The 20,918-nt window shown below is 36.1% G+C and overlaps 1 protein-coding gene across 3 annotated transcripts in view; it reads right to left on the minus strand.

Annotated features, from left to right (window-relative positions):
* The window catches only part of Ppfia2 (PTPRF interacting protein alpha 2), a 457,936-nt gene that overhangs the window by 113,792 nt on the left and 323,226 nt on the right, over positions 1-20,918 (minus strand). For all 3 annotated transcript variants that reach the window (XM_028873023.2, XM_028873022.2, XM_028873021.2), the window contains exon 7: positions 20,735-20,851. In XM_028873023.2, coding sequence (XP_028728856.1) covers positions 20,735-20,851 — 117 coding nt within the window. The remainder of the gene's footprint in view (positions 1-20,734; positions 20,852-20,918) is intronic.

The raw sequence follows: 20,918 nt of genomic DNA on the forward strand, positions 1-20,918 counted from the left end.
ATTTCTAAAAACATGAAATCCTTTTGTGTTATCCAACTACTCCTATGAATAGGGCCTGCCCTGGAGAATGGTTGATATATCCATTTCTCCAACACTCTGTTGGAGTAAACTGATTTTTCCTTCCCTAGCAGGTGTCAGTTGCAAAATTGCTTCTTGTTTAGGGGTGGGAATTTGTGCTACTTCCTCTTCTCAGTGCTGAGATTTTTTGGGGGGGCGGGTGTCTGGTTTGAATTTGTGTGTCTTGCATGTGATGTTATAGTCTCTCTTTGTTCATATATGTATAAGTCCTGTTGTGTTAAGGGAGATGTTTCTGCCTTTTCTTCCACATAGATTCTCCAGCACAGGAAAGAGGAAAGCTGATAAAGATATCCCATTAAAGACTGTGTTCCTTTCTACATATTAGCCACTTGTGGGTCTCTGTGTTAATTACCATCTACTATAAGAAGTTTCTCTGATGAGGGCTGTATGCTGCATTAATTTAGTCACGTAGCAATATGTTATTGGGAGTCATTTTATGTATATGTTTCTTTAGCAAAATAATAGTATTAGATATTTGTTTCAGGCCCATGAACTGTTTAGTTTCAGGTTCTTGGTAACTTTATAAATGTTAGATATGGTTATATCTGCATTAAATACATCAAAAAGTGTCTGGTTATTGCTAAAATGTTTGTGCTATTATTGCACCAGTACACCTTGCAGTCAGGTCTCCGTTGTAGGATTCGTGGTTTTTATCCAGATGATACTGATGATTGCTTTTTTCCTCCTGTGGTGTGCAAAGTATATTCCGGCACCGTGAGTACAAGTCAGTAGAGGTCTAGCATCTAGCTGGGCACCCGCTTTATTTCTCCATTTCCAATGACCTAAGCACATGGTGTTCTCAGCAACAGCCCTGACAATACACTGTGGTGTTTGGACTATCTAGAGGACCGTTTTGACAAACTGCTCAGAAGATGTAATCTATTACCAGCACTATGAGGTCTATTTACTGGCTGACGATGTCTAGTTGGGGCATCGCCCCCCCCCCATCATATTGTGTCTTCATTTAAATTCCTTTCATATGGCTTTTCGTATGTTAGTTGTCCCTCCCGATATATCCTCCTTTCCTTAGCTCTGCCATCCTGCTTCCAATATGGTTTTATAAACTAATAAATAGGACTCCAAAATTACAGGTTTTTAATTTTAATGACACTTCTACAAGTAAAATTTATAATTTTGATAAAAGAGCATAATTTATATGATGATCCTGGTATCCCCTGAAGATATATAACTCAGAAAATGTTAATTTCAGGATTGTTAGTATTTTAAACTTTATATATGCCACAGGGGAGGAAGCTGAAAGAGGTCAAATATTTTGAAACAGTTATTTTCATTCTTTTTGAAAAGGATATTTAGAAAGTAGGGGAAATCTATGTCTCAAAAACATTTTACAAGCCCATACCCAAAATATTTAAAGAAATCAAAGAACTCAATTACAACACAAAATAAAAACATATGAAGGAAACTTGAAAGGACCTAGAAAGATATTTCTCAAGATAAAAACCTATATATGACCATATTCATGAAAATTGTCATGGCATTAGAAGCCATCAGAGGATGTACAAATGAAATCACAGTGAAATTATCACAATGATTTTTCTAATGCCTGTTTCATAAAAGTTAGAGGACAGCAAGTGTTGGCACAATGTACACCACAGGAGTGAATGTAAATTATAGAGTCATTATGGAAATTGGTAAGACATCTACAGGATAAAACATAAATAGGACTTCTATATATTCTAGCAAGCTCACTTTTCAGTGTATATCGGAGTTTCCAAAGGAATATTTCTTATGCCATCTCTGCCCTGTTATTCGATGTAGCATTATTCATAATAGTGAACATAAGGCATCAAAGTGCTCATCGGGTGGGTAAAGAAAACATGGTACATATACTAATAGAATTCTCTTTCACTTCACAAAGAAGAAAATTCCCATTTTCTACAACATGATTGAACTTAGAGAAAATTATAAATATAATGAACCAGAAAAACAGTTATAATGTGAATTTGTTTATATGCAGAATTGAATGAGTATGCAAAATCAAACAATGCTAATGAAGCCAAACAGAATGATATAACCAAAGTCAGGTGTGAAAGGAAGGATTATTATAAAAGGGGTACAATAATAAAAGAGTGCAAAGTTTCAGTTAGATGGGAGGATATGTTATAGTGATCTATTGCACATGTGACTAGTAGTCAATGTAGTGTTCATTTCAAAATGACAGTTTGTGTCTCTCAAAATTTCTAGTGGAGTGGATAATCAGCCAGGATGATGGATTAGTAAATTATCATTAAAGAGAATACATTGAATGCTTTTCAATTAATAGTATGCAAAGATTGGAATTTAGCCCTTTATTGAAAAACACTTATCTAGCATGTGCAGGCCCCTAAATTCAGTCACCAATATTGTCTACAAGCAGAGAGTGGCCAGAGAGAAGAAAGAAGAGAAGGAAGGGTGGAAGGAAGGGAGAGAGGGGGAAGGGAGAAAAGAAGAAAAAATGGGAAAAGGAAAAAGGAAGAAAATGAATGAAAGAATCAAGAAGGAAGGAAGGGAGCGAAGAAGAAAGAAAAGAATGAAGAATAGATGAGAGGGAGAGAAAAAGGGGAGAAAGTGGGGGAAAGAAAGAAAAGGAAGGAAGGGACAAAAGGGAGGAAGAGAAAGGGAGGAATGAAGGAGGAAAAGAAAGGGAAGAGAAGGGAAGGGAAGGAAAAGAAGAAAGGAAGGAAGATAGCAGACAAGAAAGTGAGCAATCTTGACCCATAGTTCTGTGTTGAGAGTAGGTAGTACAGCGACTTGGGGGGGATGATTTTCAAAATCAAGATCTCCACCAAGCAGAGACGGAAGGTATGGGAAGCAGACCAGAACAGTCTGCTCTGCCTTGAGCCTTATTTAGCAGCACGAGTTTGTCCCAACACTAGATATATTAGGAAACATTTGAACACAATGTAAATTTTCTGTGTTCTGTGTACAATTCTGTTCCTAAGAAGCATGACTAATAACGAAAGCATCCCCTTGCTAAACCAAATTGCGTGCTCCCTGCTCACTGGTTACATCACTGGACCTCAGTCCCAGGCACAAGTTCCAAGTTTACTCATCCACATCTGCCTCACAAATCTGTGTGATCTTAGTTGCCTCTGCACCCACCATTCAACTATAAAAAACAACCTTTAACTTTTGTGACATGTGCACACACTTTTTTTAAAAAGTGCTTTTTTAAAGGTAAAGGTCCACATTTATCACTGTTCAAAGATGCTATGATGGTAATTCCAAACCCTGCAATATTATCACAGCTACTACACATTTAGCAAGTGGTCCTAGCCTCCCTATCATCCATCTCTCAGCTGTTGTTCAATGTTCTGTTCTTAGTCAATGTGCAGATAGTTGCAGAAGTTACCATCTTCTAAGAAGAGTTCCTGGAGAGGTCTCGGCTTTCACCCCTTGGCAAGCCGCACTGCTAGCATTAAGGACAATAGTCCATGAAGGAGTGCATAGCTAAAGGACTGCAGCATCCACTGTGATACCCTCCCTTTCTCTTTGATTAAGTCCACAGCCTGTTTTATGGGAGTACTGTGATCAAGTGCTCAGTGCAGTCTCATATGTATCAGTTCTACAGATCGTAATAGAAACTAGTAATCCATAGCATTTTCTTGTGGAAGAAAGGAAACATTTAAACCTATACTGTTAATTTTTAAAAAATGTCTTATAGTGATGGAAGAAAAATCTGAATTCTATGGTTAAACAAAATACTTTACAGCTGTATTTTCCACAGTGCAAAAACAACAAATTGCTTGCATCTGCAATAAATAAAGATGAGTCACACACACACACACACACACACACACACACACACACACACACACATGCACACGCACATGTACACGCACACACATGCATGCACTCATGCATACATGCATACAAAATATTATGATATAAAAAAGAAACTAAATCTGGAGAAAGACAAAAGTCCAGTTCCATTTATGTGGAGGTTTACAACAAACAATTCTAACCAACAGTGGCAGGCAGGCAGATTGGCTGCTGGTTGGGCCAGGGCAGGGGAATTGAATGTACAGGGACAAAAATTCACTATAAAATGAGAAGCATTTTTCTCTCTGTTTGAACTGGGATGGTGTTTACACAGCCAGGTCTCTATAAACATATAAAATGTTATGTACTTTGGAAGTTAATAGATGTTTTATTTAAAAAATATACAAAATCTCTAGAATAATTTAAAACTGCTTTTACAATTGAAAAAAATTACACTAGGAGTCACTGAATCCCAAAGACCTTTGGCAAACTAAGATGTACCCAGCTGTTTTTGTTTTCTATTGCTGTGATAAAACACCATGACAAAAAGAAACTCGGGGCAAAAGGGTTTGTATCATCTTCAACTTCCAATTTACAATCAATAACCAAGAACAGTTGGGACAGGAACATAAGCATGGCAGGAACATAGAGGAAAAAACTCATAAACAGCAGAAACATGAAGGCAGGAACTCAAGAGGGAACCATAGAGAAATGTTCCTTACCAGCTTGCTTCTTCCCATGACTTGCTCATTCTGCTTTCTATAGCTCCCTAGAACTACCAGCCTGGAGGTGGCACTGCTCACACTGAGCTGGGCCCTCCAATATCAATCATCGGTCAAGAAAATGCACCACAGGTTTGCCTACAAGCGAATCCGATTGGCACATTTTGCTCAGTCACGGTTCCCTCTTCCCAAACAACTCTACCTTGTGTCAAGTTGTCAATTGCTTAGTCAGGCTGTACTGAAATGCACAACTTTGAATTCCAGTTCTGTTTGTCTACCATTCGCTGTACTTACTCTAACAAGAACATCCACATAAATAGGTTGGAATTGTACACTATATAATACATATAATCAGTGATGTGTGCATTCATAAATATATATTGGTATACATAATATATACATATCTCATATATGTGTGTATATATTTTATGAATATTTATTTAGTACAAAGTGGTAGTAATTTTCTAATTAGAAAAAAATAATATTGCAATTCTGGCACCTGAAATCCATCAAAATCTTGTTTAATGTTGTATGTTTTTATAGGTTAAGATGAGATAACTTTAACTAAATATAAACAGTAATCAGGCAAGTAAAAACCAAACATTTTAAAAATGTTAACCTTTGAATTCATTAAGCCACACAGATGCATGGCATAGCTTGGACACACCTGTGGTATTTAGAGCAATGTGTGAAAATATACTTGATCTGCCAATTTACTTTTACCTGACACATTTATAAAGCTTTTCCATTTATAAATATACAAAAAAAATTTTTAAATTCTGTGCTGTGGATAAACCCCAGGGAATATTATTTAAGTGCTCTATCACTAAGGAAAAGCTCAAGTATTTAAAATAAATGTGCATTTTAAAAATGTATTCAAGTCAGAATAACCATATTTTAAACTTTTAGTTACATTAGGAAAGGATATTTTAGTGGTTTTCCCCTAGCACTAATACATTTAAGAGGTAACAGTTTATTTTCTTTTATAAAAATATTTTCCATATGGTTTGTACACCTAAAGAATAGTCATTTTTACTCTTTACTATATTTCAAATAGACCTTCATTGTCTCACGTTTTACTTATTATTTACTGAGTTTATTACTTACTCATTATCTATTACTTATTTTACTTATTATTTACTTCTTTCTTAAAGGAAATAGAAATAAAAAGTTAGGCAAATAGATGTTTAGAATTGATCTTCTTATTAACAGAATTATTATAATAGAGACACAAATACTTTAAAATTTACTAGTACCTATGCAGAGACCACTAAACATTTCCATTCCATTTTCACAACTAATTCTAGTATTTAATAGTTAGCAATGTATTGTTGAATACTGTGTCAAAGAAGATGAAATGAAATTTGCAACCAATACCATAAGTCACCAGCCTTTTCTAGACTGGGAAGTATCCTATAAAGTAGGAGGAAGTCTTAAAACTTATTTTCTTCAGTGAGAAATGAAAGGTAAAATAATGAAGCATGGAACTATAAAATAAATACATAACACAGATTCAGACAGGAAAGTATTGACAAGCATAAAAATAATAAGAGTAATAAAACTGTAGACAGTTGATGTACAGTTAGTATAAATCAATAATGCCTTGCAGTAAATAATACATCTGAATTCAATATTAAACACACAATTCTACAATTCAACAATAATATGAGTGAGTAACATAAATAAATTCTATCCATAGCATTAGTACAAGGAGAGACTTTTGGAAGGATTTAGGCAGTGGAATGTCCTAGCAAACATTTCTGTTTCTTCCTATGGATCATAAAATATGCTAAATTCTTGAACTTGAATTAGAATATCACCACACAAGTCATCACATAAGACTGCATCTGGATTGTAACAGCAATATGATCTACCAAAAAAACAAAACAAAACACCTTAACTTGTATGGGTTCTATCTCTAAGCATCGGTTCAAAACTATATTTCTATGTTGCTCACCATAATTAAGTTCTTATCATGTGCTGGACACAATTACAAGTAAATAATGTAACTTAGTTATTTAATGTCTATTAATTATATCTGATTAAGAAAAAGAAATTGATGCACAAAAGGCAATGTATTGTTGGTGAGACTTTCCAAACATCACGAGGTTAAGATTTTGCTCTCAAAGTTTTGGGTCTAGTGTCTACTTCTAGAAGCCATCTTTCTCTTTATTGAATTCCTTTTACCTTCTTTTCTTTCTATTTCTATTTATTCATTCATCAGCTTACCCACTAAGTCAATGAACCATCAAAATTCCAACTCTATTTATCTGTATTATGCCAGATACAAAGATAAGTCCTTAGATTATCAAGATTTCTGTTTAAAAATAACACAATGTGTGCTTTGAGTGTTAATACAAGCAAACCTAGCAACCAAATGTGTTCAAAGGACCAGAATACATTTACTGACTAGAGACAAAAAATACTTAAGATTATGAGTCATAACTTAAGTAAACTTTAGGTCTGCATACATTATTGTTTTGTGAATTTCCTTATTCTGCCTTATTCTGGTTTTTTTTTTGTTCTTTCAAATATCAGAAATGTCCACTGATTTAAACTATTGCCCAGCATTTATTGTGTTATATCTTTTATTAAAGATTCTCTAGCACAGAATTGACAGATGTTATTTTAATTCAGCATTGTCTCCTTAAGTCTATTTTATACCATATAAGGCATGTGTTTCCACTTTCTGTAAACCTAGAGTTCAAAGCAGAAGTAGCATTTTTAGTCTGTGTCTGTCAATCTAATTCATGATTATTTTTAGAATCCTTGGGAGAATAGAAGGAGTATATATCGATAGAATCCGTCTTGGACAACGTAAAATGATGAGGTCTTTTCATGTAATTATTTTACAATTTTTTTAGGCATTGTCAATGTTTAGTTAGACTTAAGAACCACAGATCAATATCATGCTTGTACTTTATTGACTATTGTGTCTTACTAGTCATTAAATATAAAATTAAGACAAAATGAAACAATTAAAATAATAGGGCAATAAAAATTATTGAGGAAGTTATAGTAATAAACAAAATAGGCCCAAGGAATTGTTTTTTTCTTTAACTTAGTATTCACTAGGTATTTTTAAATGTTTCAAATCATAATACTGTGCTCTTAGTGGACAGTCTTCTATCATTCCTAACTTTGATACGACCAATAGTCTTTGTTGAAAAGTATACAGTAGACTTTTCCTTTATGTGTTCTTTATTTCCTTATTTGTTATTTTAACCCATTGAGTTCAATTATTGATGCCCTTATGTGCATGGGTGGTGGTGTCATCCATTGGGGTATGGGGAAGGTACCAGTTACTAGAGACCTAAAGAAAGGTGACCCTCCTTCCCCAGCAGGCATCAGGTCTCAGTAGGTCCTGCTCTGCTGAGGGTGTGGCTTCAGTGCCCCTGCTCCCTCATAGGTTGAGTTGGTTGGAGGTCTTTTGTAGGTGACCTCAGATGCAGGGACTTCTTTTGCAGCAGCCATGCCATGACTAGAGAATGGCATTTGACAGTTCTCCTCCCCATCTTTTGGCTCTTACTTTCTGTCTACTTGCTCTTCCACTATATTGTCTGAGACTGCCGGGGAAAGAGTGTTGATATAGATGCCTTTCTATTTTGTAACTAGGACCATCATGCTGTGTTGATCATCTTCACAGGCCCGGGTGACATCACTCAGTATAATTTTTCCCATTTCCATTCCCTTTATGTTCAGTAATATTGTAGAGATTTACCACATATTTTTGTTGTTATTTTTACTATTTATTTTCAGTCCATAAATAATCTAATGCAAATATCATGCTTTTGCCTTTATAATATTATTTATATTTTGAGCATATTCTTCCCTCTCCAAAAACTGCTTCCAGATCTTCTCCCACCTCCTTAACCTCTCCAGTTTCATGTTCTTCCTCTCTAAACAAGAAAAAGAAAAAAACTGTACACACACACACACACACACACACACACACACACACACACACACAAATGCTACTAGATTTGTTGTTCTAACTACTCCTGAGAATGAGGTCTGCCCTGGATGGTGGTTTGTATATCTGTTGTCACTACATTTAGCAAAATGGATTTTTCTCTTTCCAGAAAGCTATTAATTGCAAATAGCTTTTTTGGCAAGGAGTGCAACTCTGTGACTATATCTCTTCTCCATGTTGTGATTCTATTTGGCTTAACTTGTACAGGTCTTATGCAAAAAAAATTATAACATTTTAAATTTCTACCAAATTTAAAAGCAAGATCTTCCCTTTCTTCTCTCTTTTGCTCACACATGGTAACAAAGTGAGCCGATATCTCTAGGATGTTCTTCCCACCATGACATATTGCCTTGCCACACATTCAAATACAAAAGGACAAGTAACCCTGGGAGGAAGTCTTTCAAACGGTGACCCCAAATAAGTATTTCTTCCTTAAGATTGTACAACTTAGGCGTTTTGCTACAGAATGAAAAGTCAATTAATACTCTAATATGTTTCAACATTGTGCAAAACTATTCACCACAAATAAGAAATAGGAAAATAAAAATTCAGAAAGAAGAGAAAATATTTTTCTTGTTTGTTCACTTTCTTAGAAATTTGAAGCACACAAGATCCTACAAAAAATAGATTCACAAGGTTTCAAGATGCCATATCAATATTTATAACAGCTATGCATGAAATACTTTTACAAAATGTCATACTTAAATCAATCATTTTGTAAATTAATATATAATCTAATTAAAATGAAAATCCATTTTAATAATTATTAAGGTATAAATTTAAAGAACAAGTGTAAAGTGAATGTAATAATAATAATCATAATAACAGCAAATTAAACACCAAGAAATAAAAAATTGATCTAAAAAATCTATATGAAAAAAGCAATCTTAGTGAAGAATATGAAAGAATACACAAACAAATAGAAATAGGAGCTACATATACAAATACTGAGACAGAGAACCATTCTTCTCGTAGTATTTCATTAACTTGAGAAAATCTGATGAAAATCTCAAAGGGGTTTTAAAAGGCATTTGACAGACTATTGTAGTTAAGTTATGAGATTCATGGCCTAGAAAGCAACAAAAGTTGAAAGAATTCAACAACTCTTCATTGAAAACACTTTTATTAAAGTTAAATCAGCTTTTCAGGCCTATTCAAAGCACCAGCAACCCAGAGAGAACAAAAGAAATATTTTAACACTTTTGGAGTTTATATTTTTTTTGTTCACAGTGTGATTGTGTATATACATGTATTCATGCATGTGCATCTGTGTGTGTCTGATATGTGTGCATGTGTGTGATGTACATGGGCATGTACACATGTGCGCATAAGCATGCCAAGGCCAGAGATTTACCAAAAATGTCAATCTAGAGCATCAAACTATCCTGTTTTCTTTTTTGGTTTTTCCAGACAGGGTTTCTCTGTGTAGTTTTGGTGCCTGTCCTAGATCTCACTATGTAGACCAGGCTGGCCTCGAACTCACAGAGATCTGCCTTATTCTGCCTCCTGATTACTGAGATTAAAGGCATGCACCACTGCTGCCCGGCTTATCCTGTTTTCTTGAGACAAGATCTTTCATTCATCTCGAGCTCACTAATTAGTTTAGTGTGATAGCCACTGAGTTGTGGGATCCATTTGTTTCTACCCAAGAGTACTAAGATTACAAATTCATGCCATCCCGATTGGCCTTTTAAGTGGTTCTGGGTACTAATGCAGGTTCTAGTCTTTATGTAGCCAGTCTTTTACTGACTGAACAATCTCCCCAGTCCCTAGAACTGATTCTTTAGCTAGAAATAAAGATAATAAATTACAAATTGCACAAATTATACTCTATGTCAAAATATAATATTTGAACAAAGATTTGAAAAAATTGAAGAAGTTATCTATGCAAATATCTGAAAGAAGTGCACTGGAGTCTAAAGATGAAGGAAATTCAAAGTCAAGAGGAGGAAATAGTGCCTTAGATAGAGTTGGAGACGAAGTCAGAAAAAGAGGAAAGCTAAGTTTGTGTAAATGAGAATCCTTTATTGAGATTTAAGCTGATGATTGACATTCAATTAATGAGAACATTCATTTTTTTTTATTTTTTAAGGCCAGGGTAGCTTAGAACTCAAAAAGGTGTGCATTTCTCTATCTCCAGATTGCTGAGATGAAAGGCATGCACCACCACAAACAAATATACATCATTCATTTTAAATCATGTCATATAGAAAAAAAAGAAAGGAAGGAAGAAAGAAAGAAGAAAGAAAGAAAGAAAGAAAGAAAGAAAGAAAGAAAGGAAGGAAGAAAGAAAAGGACCCATAAGAAATGTAGAGATGCCCAATACAAGGTCCCAGGTAAAATGGTATTCATACAAGGGTGTTATAGCTAACGTTTCAGGGTATATTTTAAAGATAGAGTTAATAAGCCGGGCGGTGGTGGCGCACGCCTTTAACCCCAGCACTCGGGAGGCAGAGCCAGGTGGATCTCTGTGAGTTTGAGGCCAGCCTGGGCTACCAAGTGAGTTCCAGGAAAGGCGCAAAGCTACACAGAGAAACCCTGTCTGGAAAAGCCAAAAAAAAAAAAAAAGATAGAGTTAATAAAATTCACTTGCATTTTAAAGTGGGATGTGCAAAAGACAGACTATGGAAAAACAAATATGTAAATGTACAGAATCCTTTAGGTGTATAAGTAGACATGTATGTCTGCAATACAACTAAAGATTCCTGACCCATGAATGTACAAATTGTTTCTGAAGCTGTGACACTAATACACTGAGAGGATAAGTAGAAAAGATAAGGATGAGCCCTGGAATGTTCCAACATCAATAATCAAGAAAGAGGTTCGAAAGGCAAAGAGACAAAGCCACTGTTGAAGTAAGAGGAAAACAGTGTCTGCTCCTGAAGTGTCATGAAGAAAGGGGATCAAGGAGAGTGAACAACTGTATCAAATGCTTCTCAGAGATCTGCCAGGACTGAGAGTCACTAGTGTATGGAGGGATGTAAAATTAAGGTGGCTGTAAGAGAAGCGATTCTGTAGAGTGGAATTTGATATCTTAATTCATTCCCATTGCTATAAGAAAGCAGTTGGGTGGGTAGAAGAGACTTTTGAAAGAACCACGCTGCAACGTGAAGCAGAATCTAGCAAACCAGCTGAGGTGGGACATGGGGCTCAGAGATTATCGTATTTTTTTTATTTACGATTTTTTTTTATTCATTTTGTATGCTAATCACAGATCCCCTTCTCATCCCTCCTCCTGCTCCTCCTAAGCCTTCCCCTTCCAGACACACCCCTCATCTCATCCTCCAAAAGGGTAAGGGCTCCTGATTAGCTTATTTTTAAGTTGAAGAACTTGTACGTTGTAAGAACAAAGCCAGTATCACTAAATATTCCTAGAATAAAAATGTATTGACCAGATAAATGTCAGATGTATCCAAATAAGTAGAAAGGGCTTTCTCTAAGATTGACTTTCACATTTTAAAACATTCCTATGTTTAGGCAATAAGATCTTGGCAAATAAGCTCTTTCAGTCACAAATACTAACGAGATTAAGATTTGTTTAAATTACACATTGAAATCAATGAAAACAAGTTAGTTTACATGAAGCTCTTTTCTATCTATATTTTACTCTTGATCTATGTGCATTTATTACCTGTCTAGCTCCTACTGTTCACAACAGGCTGCATGGCTTTACCATAGTAATCTTTGCTCTGCAAACAGCACTTGGGTGAAATAAAATAATGGGAAGTAATCTAGAAAACTGTGATAGGCTTTATGCTACTTATTTACGTGTTCTTTTTTTGTTACAGAGAGGCTTACAGTGAGTTTTTTTTATTTGTTTTGAAACTTGAATTTTTTTATTCAGATTTTTTTATTCATTTTACATACCAATCACAGATCCCTCTTCCTTCCTCCTACCCCTCTAGCCTTCCCCATCCATTCCTCATTCCCTCCTTCAAGAAGGTAGGGCCTCCCATAGGGAGTCAGCAGAGCATCAAGATCATGATGGGGAAGCCTGCAGATAGTCAAACCAAACTAGTGGGAACTCATGAAATTTAGACCAACAGCTATGGAGCCTCCTGGACTGGACAGGACTAGGCCCTCTGCATAAGCCAGACAGTTGTGTAGCTTGATTTGCTTAAGGGGCATCCAGGCAGTAGGATCAGGATCCATCTGTGGTGCATGAATGGGCTTTTTGGAGCCCACTGCCTATGGTGGAACACTTCACACAGCCTTGAGGCAGGGGGAAGGGCTTGGACCTGCCTCTACTGAATGTATCAGAGAGTTTTAAAATTATTTGCTAATCTTCTAAGGACCAGACATGAAGATGATTGGACTATTGTTACCAGGATCTTTCCTTCATGGTTGCCAAATAATACAAGGGAAATCTGGGACCCTCTTGGGGATAATTAGTTTTATTAATAAAACAATTCAAGAATGGGCTCAAGGAAAATTTTTCTAGAGTGTTAAAAAAAAATAAAAACCAAAATCACCAGGCAGTCAAGCTATAAATTTGAGCAGTTGCTTGGAGGACAAGAATGGAAATTAGAAAGAAAGGTGGTTTTCAGGTTGAGTTATGAGCACAAAGATCCACTCCATGCCAACAGGAAGCAACTTGGTATGTAGCAAGACTTTAGAGAAAGTATAAGGAAGCCCAAGTATCAAAAAAATCATACTTAAGTTCTGTCTAGAATTCTACAGGAAGAGATTAAAAAGGGAAAAAAAATAAGCTACATCTTTCAATGTGAAGACTCAGAAAGATCGGCAGATTCATGTGACCTCAAAGAGGCTCAGCTTGTAGGGACTGTGCTATAGGACAGGAATTAAGGGAAGGAAAGTATACAATCTCATTAAAGGAATAATTATTCCACCTACTTCCTTTAGTATGGTTTACTGTACACCTGCCTTGCCAGGAGTGGTACTTTGGCCAGGTGATTAACACATTCCATCTGGAATGTAAGTCAACTACCTAGGGGAGATATTCTATTCTCCTGCTCAGAAGGCATTTTTCCATAAGGAGCCATTATTGCTACTCAAACAGTATCAAAGACTGATCTGTACTTGGACATTCCTTTTCCCTAATGGTAAATATATGAGTACATTAGCTTGGACTCATTGGTTGAAAATTTAATTGAATAATAAAAGAGAAAGGTACATTTTATTATTAAGTTATATTGAATTAAAACACAGATGACCAATGAACTGAAAGTATATTATTAGTGCTATTCCTATGCAAATAAATCAAGTAATGATATAAGATGTCAAAGTAAAGATGCATGAGACAAGCTATAACTGAAAATAATGTTTACAATAGCTATCAGGAGTGGCTGCTGTGTGTGAAAAACTATATAAAAACTGGGAACATGTTTAACACGTTAAAGATTGATGTAATACAAGTTGAGATGAGAAAGTAGTTGAATGAGACTGAGGTCTGAAGAAGTAGGAACTTGGGTAGATATTGGTAAACTAGCATAATGTTACATTTACATGGTGGTTGATAGGTTCTGGGGCTCCATTACCCAATAGAGTAACTGATGTTAATAATAATGTACCACATATTTCAATGCTATTATTCAAATGCTCTCATCCAAAGAAGTGATAAACACTTAAGGCTATTAATATCCTATTCACCAGGAATTGATCATCATGCTGTGTATACAGATATTGGCACATCACACTGGATCCTATATGTATGTATGGTTATTACATGACAATCATACATTTTTGAAGAGTAGGAATTCCATTTGGATCATTCAAAAGATTTATGTTCATAGTAGGAATGATAAACAAAGCAGCTTGAGAAGTGAGAAGAAGCTAGAAAATCTGGGAATAACACACTGAACAAATAAAGACATGATTCAGTTGATCATGTGGTACAGATGGTAGGTGATTCTCTGCACTCATAGTGTTGTGAGGAGCTAAAGAAATCCCTCAGTCACTAATAAGAAATATCAAAATCAATTTTATGCTATTGAATGTAATTACTTAATGACTGTTCTATTTCAGTAAGTATGCACATGAACATGAATATACATCTATATTGACATTGATATATGTGTGTGTTTAAATGAATATATATTTTAAATGAATTAAATTGTAGATTAGTGTGTGTAGCAGATTGATCCCAATATTTTAAGGCCAAGAGCCAAAGATCAAAAAGTGGGTCACTTTCTGTAAGTCTAAAATATCCAACATTCTTGAAATAAACACTATCAAATTAAATTTATATTATCCTCCCAAAAGAACACATTTCCATTAGACAGCACTTCAATCAGTTATTCTCGGACTACGGACAGACTTCACAATGAAACTCAGATTCCTACACACAGCCCTTCCACTGTAGACAGCTTCCATCTTCCCAAGCGTCAGTATATTCTCAACCAATTGTCTGCATTGCCTCTAGGCAGGGACACTGCAGTGAGTACAACAAGCAGGACCACTCAATCATTCTTTACATATGGATGGAGGAGCAGTAGGGTACTGGCAGGCCAATGAGGTTGCTTTTGAAAGGAAGCTTGAACACCATTAGAGTAAGGCAGTGGTTCTCAACCTCCCTAATGCCTCAAGTCTTTAATACAGTTTCTCATGCTGTGGTGACCCCAACCATAAAATTATTTCATTGCTACCACATAACTGTAATGTTGCTACTGTTATGAGTTATAATACAAATATCTGATATGCAGGATATCTCGTATGCAACCCACAAAGTGTTGCAACTCAAGGTTGAGAACCACTGGATTAAATAATGATCTGTTGTTTGGCTAGGAATTCTGAGGTTCCAAGTACCAGCATATGAACCTCTTTTTAGCTAAGGTTGAAGAGTCACATATATGATAACCAAACATTTGGAATGTCCCTTTTTAGTAGATTCAGTTCTGAGTTAAAAATACAGGCAAGAGATGTTGCAATGGAAAAGACTAAAAGTGTTTTAATCTTGGAAGCTCCTTAATCACAATCTTTTAAAAAGTAATTTGCATTACTGGTTAGTATATATTTGTCACTACTCCATTCATTCATAGGCAGACCCTAGTCATATTTCTTTTTAGATAATAACATTGAGATAAAATGACCTGTGTGGAACAAATTGATCAGTTTCCAGATCTTATTATCTCCTCACATTTTTTTTCAAGTTAGAAAATGTGTTATTCTCAGAATTATTCATTTTATTTTATGTAAGAGTATCACATATACATATAATATATATATATATATATATGTGTGTGTGTGTGTGTGTGTGTGTGTGTGTGTGTGTGTGTGTATTACAATATCTCTTGACTGGTATGTTTAGCAGTCTTTCTTGAACTGCCAGCCCCCAAATCATGACATAGAGACTTATTATTAATTATGAATGCATGGACTTAGCTTAGGCTTATTTCCAGCTATCTTTTTTAACTTAAATTAACTCATTTCTAATAATCTATGTTCTGCCCTAAGGCTTGTACACCTCATCTATGTACATCCATCCTGCTTTTCTGCTTCCTCCATGTCTGGCTGGCTGGCACCCAGTTGACTGGATTCCCTCTTCTCTCTGTCCACCAGCCCTGCCTATCCCTCCTCTCCTATCTGTTTGCCATTCAGCTTTTTTTATTATACCAATCAAGTGCCTTAGGCAGACAAGGTAAAAAAGCAACACATTTTTACATAATTAAACAAATGCAGCATAAACAAATGCAACACATCTTTACATAGTTGAACAATCTCTCTACAACACAAAAAAGTGCAACATGTCTTTATATAGTTAAACAAATTCTATTCCATAACAGGTATGCATCTCTTAGTAAATATTTGCAGCGGGATAACAAAAGCAAAAAGCATGGAGCACGGGAGTTGTGAAAGCGATTGTCTCCAAGAGCAGCACGATTACCATTGTAAAAATTACTCCAGCATACTAAAAATATTAACAAGAAAAATTCTGTTGAGCCTGCTTCTGAGTACAGTAACCCATAGTGTTCTGGAATTTCATTACGTGAATATTGTGGGGCGTTTACCCACCAACCCCACAACTCCCCAGAATTTTCTTGAGTGTGAGCAGCATGAAATATTAGACAGAAGGATTTATATTGAAGAGATAAACAGATAGAAAATAAAGGATAGACTCGAGAGGGCCTGGAACCTTTTCCAATGGGCCCCAACTGTCTCTGCCCCAGGGTATTTATAGAGATGCCAAGGGGTGGAGCAAAAGACCTCCTCCCCCAGCACAGCAAAGTGCAGACCATCTCAGACACCTGCACTCAGGCCTGTGGTCCTAATCATCCTCTATGCGGACCTTCTGGGTAAAGCCAAGAGGAACCTGAAAATGGGCTCCCACAGAATATATTCTTTGAACACTCAGTCTAAGATCACTTAGAAACCTTTAGAACTATTTCATCTAAACTTACTTCCTTGCCTCTGTTAGGTTTCAAATCTGGGCCAAATGGCTACGGTGCCTATAGAATATAGCAAAGCAAATGCTAGCCACCAGGATTTCCCTGCTATCCCTCAGTCTTGACCCGTTACACGGCCCTCTTGGCTGGCTTACCCAACCCCCTACCCTAAATTCTCCAGCTTAGGGAGTAGGGGGGGGCTGCTCTTCCCTATAGAGTCTCACCATTTTGGGAACCCACTCTCTTGTACCTTTGGGACCTCCTGGCTGCTGCACCTGGTGTCCCTTTCTCCCTTCTCCTTTACCCACCCCCCTCTCTCCCACGTGGCTCAGCTCAGCTTGGTCATGCCCAATCTGGACTCTCCTGGATGTCCCTGTTTCTGCCTCTGGCTATGTTCTCCCACATATCTACAAGAAACCTTCTCCTCCACTATGCCTAGGAGTTGTCATGTCCTTTCCTTTCCTTTTAATTTTTTTTCTCATTCAGCTTCTTAGTCTCCTTTTATTTTGGAAATGTTGACAATAATCACAGAACACCTGAGAGCAAGAAAGCCCATGTCGGGGTACAATTTCAATGAGGCTAGTTTGCCAACAAGTTTGTCAACTGAATTCTCAAGCTGCTTATATAAAACACCCCCTTATGGCTAATAATCTACCCTGAGTATGTAATTTAAGTATTTTACTGCCCTGAACAAGAAGTGGTACTTGTGACTAGGGTTACAAATTGCTCTCTATCATCTCTATTATTAGCTAACAACAATCTAGGTTATTTTGTTCTGAACAACTTGGCGACTAGTGCATGGATATCACCTGAAATCCTTTACTGATAAACTTCATCACACATTCTTCAAATTAGCATATTTCCTATGCTTAGATGTACATGAGTTCTCATTTCAACTAAAAACAACCTTTAAATTATAATCATGTTATAACTTATTAGTCAAATGTATTGCTAGAGTCCCAAACACTCACATTATGAAAATAAGACCAGGAATGAATGAATAATAATGCTTTTTGTCTGTAACTGTAATATTTACTTAAATTGTCAAAATAATAACTTAGATTTATCATTTTGTATTTGATTAACACTTGTCAGACAGGGAAATTTGTTCTAATATGCAGCAATTGTTTAATCATGAGAAACTAATCACAGGTTTAATAATGTAAAATGGATCACAGTTCACTTATTTTAAATTTAAACTTAAAACAAAGTACAAATTGTATGTTTTAGGCTTGCCCTAGTTAGGGTTATCATTACTGTGATGAAACACCATGACCAAAGCAATCTGGGGAGAAAAGGGTTTATTTGGCTTATAATTCTAAATTCCTGTTCATTACTGAAGGAAGTCAAGACAGGAACTCAAACAGGACAGAAACCTTGAGGTAAGAACTGATGCAGAGGTCATGGAGGAGTGCTTCTCATTGGCTTGCTCATCCTGCTTTCTTATAGAGCCTAGGTCCACTAGCCCTGGGCCCTACCACCTACAATGGGCTGAACCCTCATTCATCATTCACTAATTAAGAAAAAGACCTACAGTCTTGCCTGTAGCCTAATCTTATGGAGGCATTTTCTTAATTGAGGTTCCCTCCTCTCAGATGACCTTAGCTAGTATCAAATTGACATAAAAGTAGCTAGCATAATTGACCCCTTATCAAATTGACACACAAACATCACTCTGAAGCCATAACCTTTCTTTTAATGTTCATACCAAGAACACACACTAATACAACACTACAATATAAAACATTTTACAAACTCAAAATGCCCATAGTCTTACAAATTCAAACACTTTAAAAATTCAGTGTCTTGAAACAAAATCCAAAGTCCCTTTTAAAGTCCAAAGTCTCCTTTAAAATTGAAAGTATTTCAACTGTGGGCTCCTCTAACGTCAAAAATAAATTACTTCAAGAGGGGGAAATGAGGACAAAGTCACCATCAGATCAAAGTCAAACCAAATTCAACATTATAAATCATTCAATGTCCAGGATCTGGGATTTACTGACAACCTTCTGGGCTCCTCCAAGGGTCTTGGTTCACTTCTCAAGCTTTGCCCTTTGCAACACACAGAACTTGTCTTCTAAGCTCAGGCCAGTTCCACTCCACACCTGCTGATGTTGTTGGTGGTCATCTCATGGTATTGGCATCTCCAAAATGCTGAGGTCTCTGCAGTAACTGTGTTGTGCATTCACCAATAGCCTCTCTTGGGCTCTCTTCAAGGTACAAAGCCTCAAATTTCTCCATGACACCTTCAATACTGCCTTCCACTGCTACTTCTGCTTAACCATCACCAAAGGCCTCTCCTGCTCTGTAACAGTGCCAAGCCTCAGCTGACCTCTTCAATGCCTTCAAAGCCACTACCTCCTGGGAGATTGTGCTGATGCCAAGGAAACACTTCCCAGAAGATTTCACCATAGTGATGCTGAATTCAAATACCTTGTCCTAAAGAGATTGATGGTACCCTGACTGACTTAGCTGAGAGAAAGTTGTTATTTTTTTTATTTTAATCTCTCACACAGCTTGTGTAATCATCATAAATTCTTTATTATGAACATCCAGCCTAAGATTTCAATAAAATAGGAGGGATAGATCCAAAATGGTGGTTTTACATAAAGATCTGTCCAATTGTTGGCCATCAGACCTGAAGGTTGTCCCTGAAAACTCATCTGGGTTACTTTGTTTCCTTGGCACCTCTGTCTGTTTCAACAACCTCACTGAGGAAGTACCTGTTTCACACTCATCAGGAACCTAATGCTATTGGCTTTGTCATCCATCGCCTGCTTCTTAATCTCTGGGTTGTAGAACCTCTTCACACTTCCAATTACACCACTTCAGCTACTTGATTCATGGGGTCTTAATGCCTAAGGAGATTAGGTGTCCCAAAATATAAAGTATTAAAGGCGAATAAGCAGAGTCTCTTGAGTGTTAAGCTCAGTTTATGCAAATATTTAAGTCATTTTCATCTAATTTAAGACCCACTTATAGTTTACCTTCCTCGTCTTACATTAGAAAAACAGACACTGTCTTTTGGTGGTGGCTAAACAGACCACTTCTATCCTTCGCCTGTGTCTAAACTGCATTGCAAAGAAAAATGTTTTCTTTATAAAGGGGAATGAATAAATGAATCAATGAAGGAATAAAAGTGGTAAAAGTCTAATGGTTTCATATACTGGGCCTCACAGTATTTCATTATCAGAACTAAGACTGGGATCTTTAACAAAAGGTAAAGAACTTAAGTGCTAAATCAAAAAAAATCAACATTTTTTTCATTAATACACTGAATTATTACACTGTGTGAAATAGATGGAATAACTCAGAAATAGTACCTTTAAGACAGTACCATACAAACCATTTTATATGGAGTTTAAATTATATATTTTATACATATTAACATATAAATTAAATTGTATATATAATCAAGTTAACAGCAATTAATAAAATGTCACATATCTATGCATAACTACATGCAAGACAAACATATTAAACTTTAAAACTAAAAAATTAAAAGTAATAAGTGGAAAAAATAGTGAAATTTTGATTAAAAAAACCCTCAACACATGCTGAGCAGTAGTGATGCATACCTTTAATCCCAGCACTCAGGAGGCAAAGCCAGGCAGATCACTGTGAGTTCGAGGCCAGCCTGGTCTACAGAGGGAGATCCAGGACAGGCACCAAAAGTACACAGAGAAACCCTGCCTCAAAAAAAAAAAAACAAAACAAACAAAAACAAACAAACAAAAACAAAGAAAAAACTCAACACATATTATAGTTTATTCAGTGTATGGTTTTATTTTGATATTTCTATCAAATGAAACAGCCAGTAAACATTTCCATTTAAAAGCAGGTTATGTGTATCGTACCTTTTCATGAACTTTCTGGCCAGGTTCCATCCCTTCAAGATGTTCCGACTCTGTGGACCCCTCACTTGATGCCATTTTTCTCTGAATATGAACATTTTGCTCACGCAAGGCAACAATCTGCAAAATAAAAGATTAATGCCTTTAAAAGGTAATTTACATGAAAATGGCTACTTGCTAATGAAGA

The sequence above is a fragment of the Peromyscus leucopus genome, chromosome 18 (genome assembly GCF_004664715.2).
Source record: "Peromyscus leucopus breed LL Stock chromosome 18, UCI_PerLeu_2.1, whole genome shotgun sequence".
Taxonomy (NCBI): domain Eukaryota; kingdom Metazoa; phylum Chordata; class Mammalia; order Rodentia; family Cricetidae; genus Peromyscus; species Peromyscus leucopus.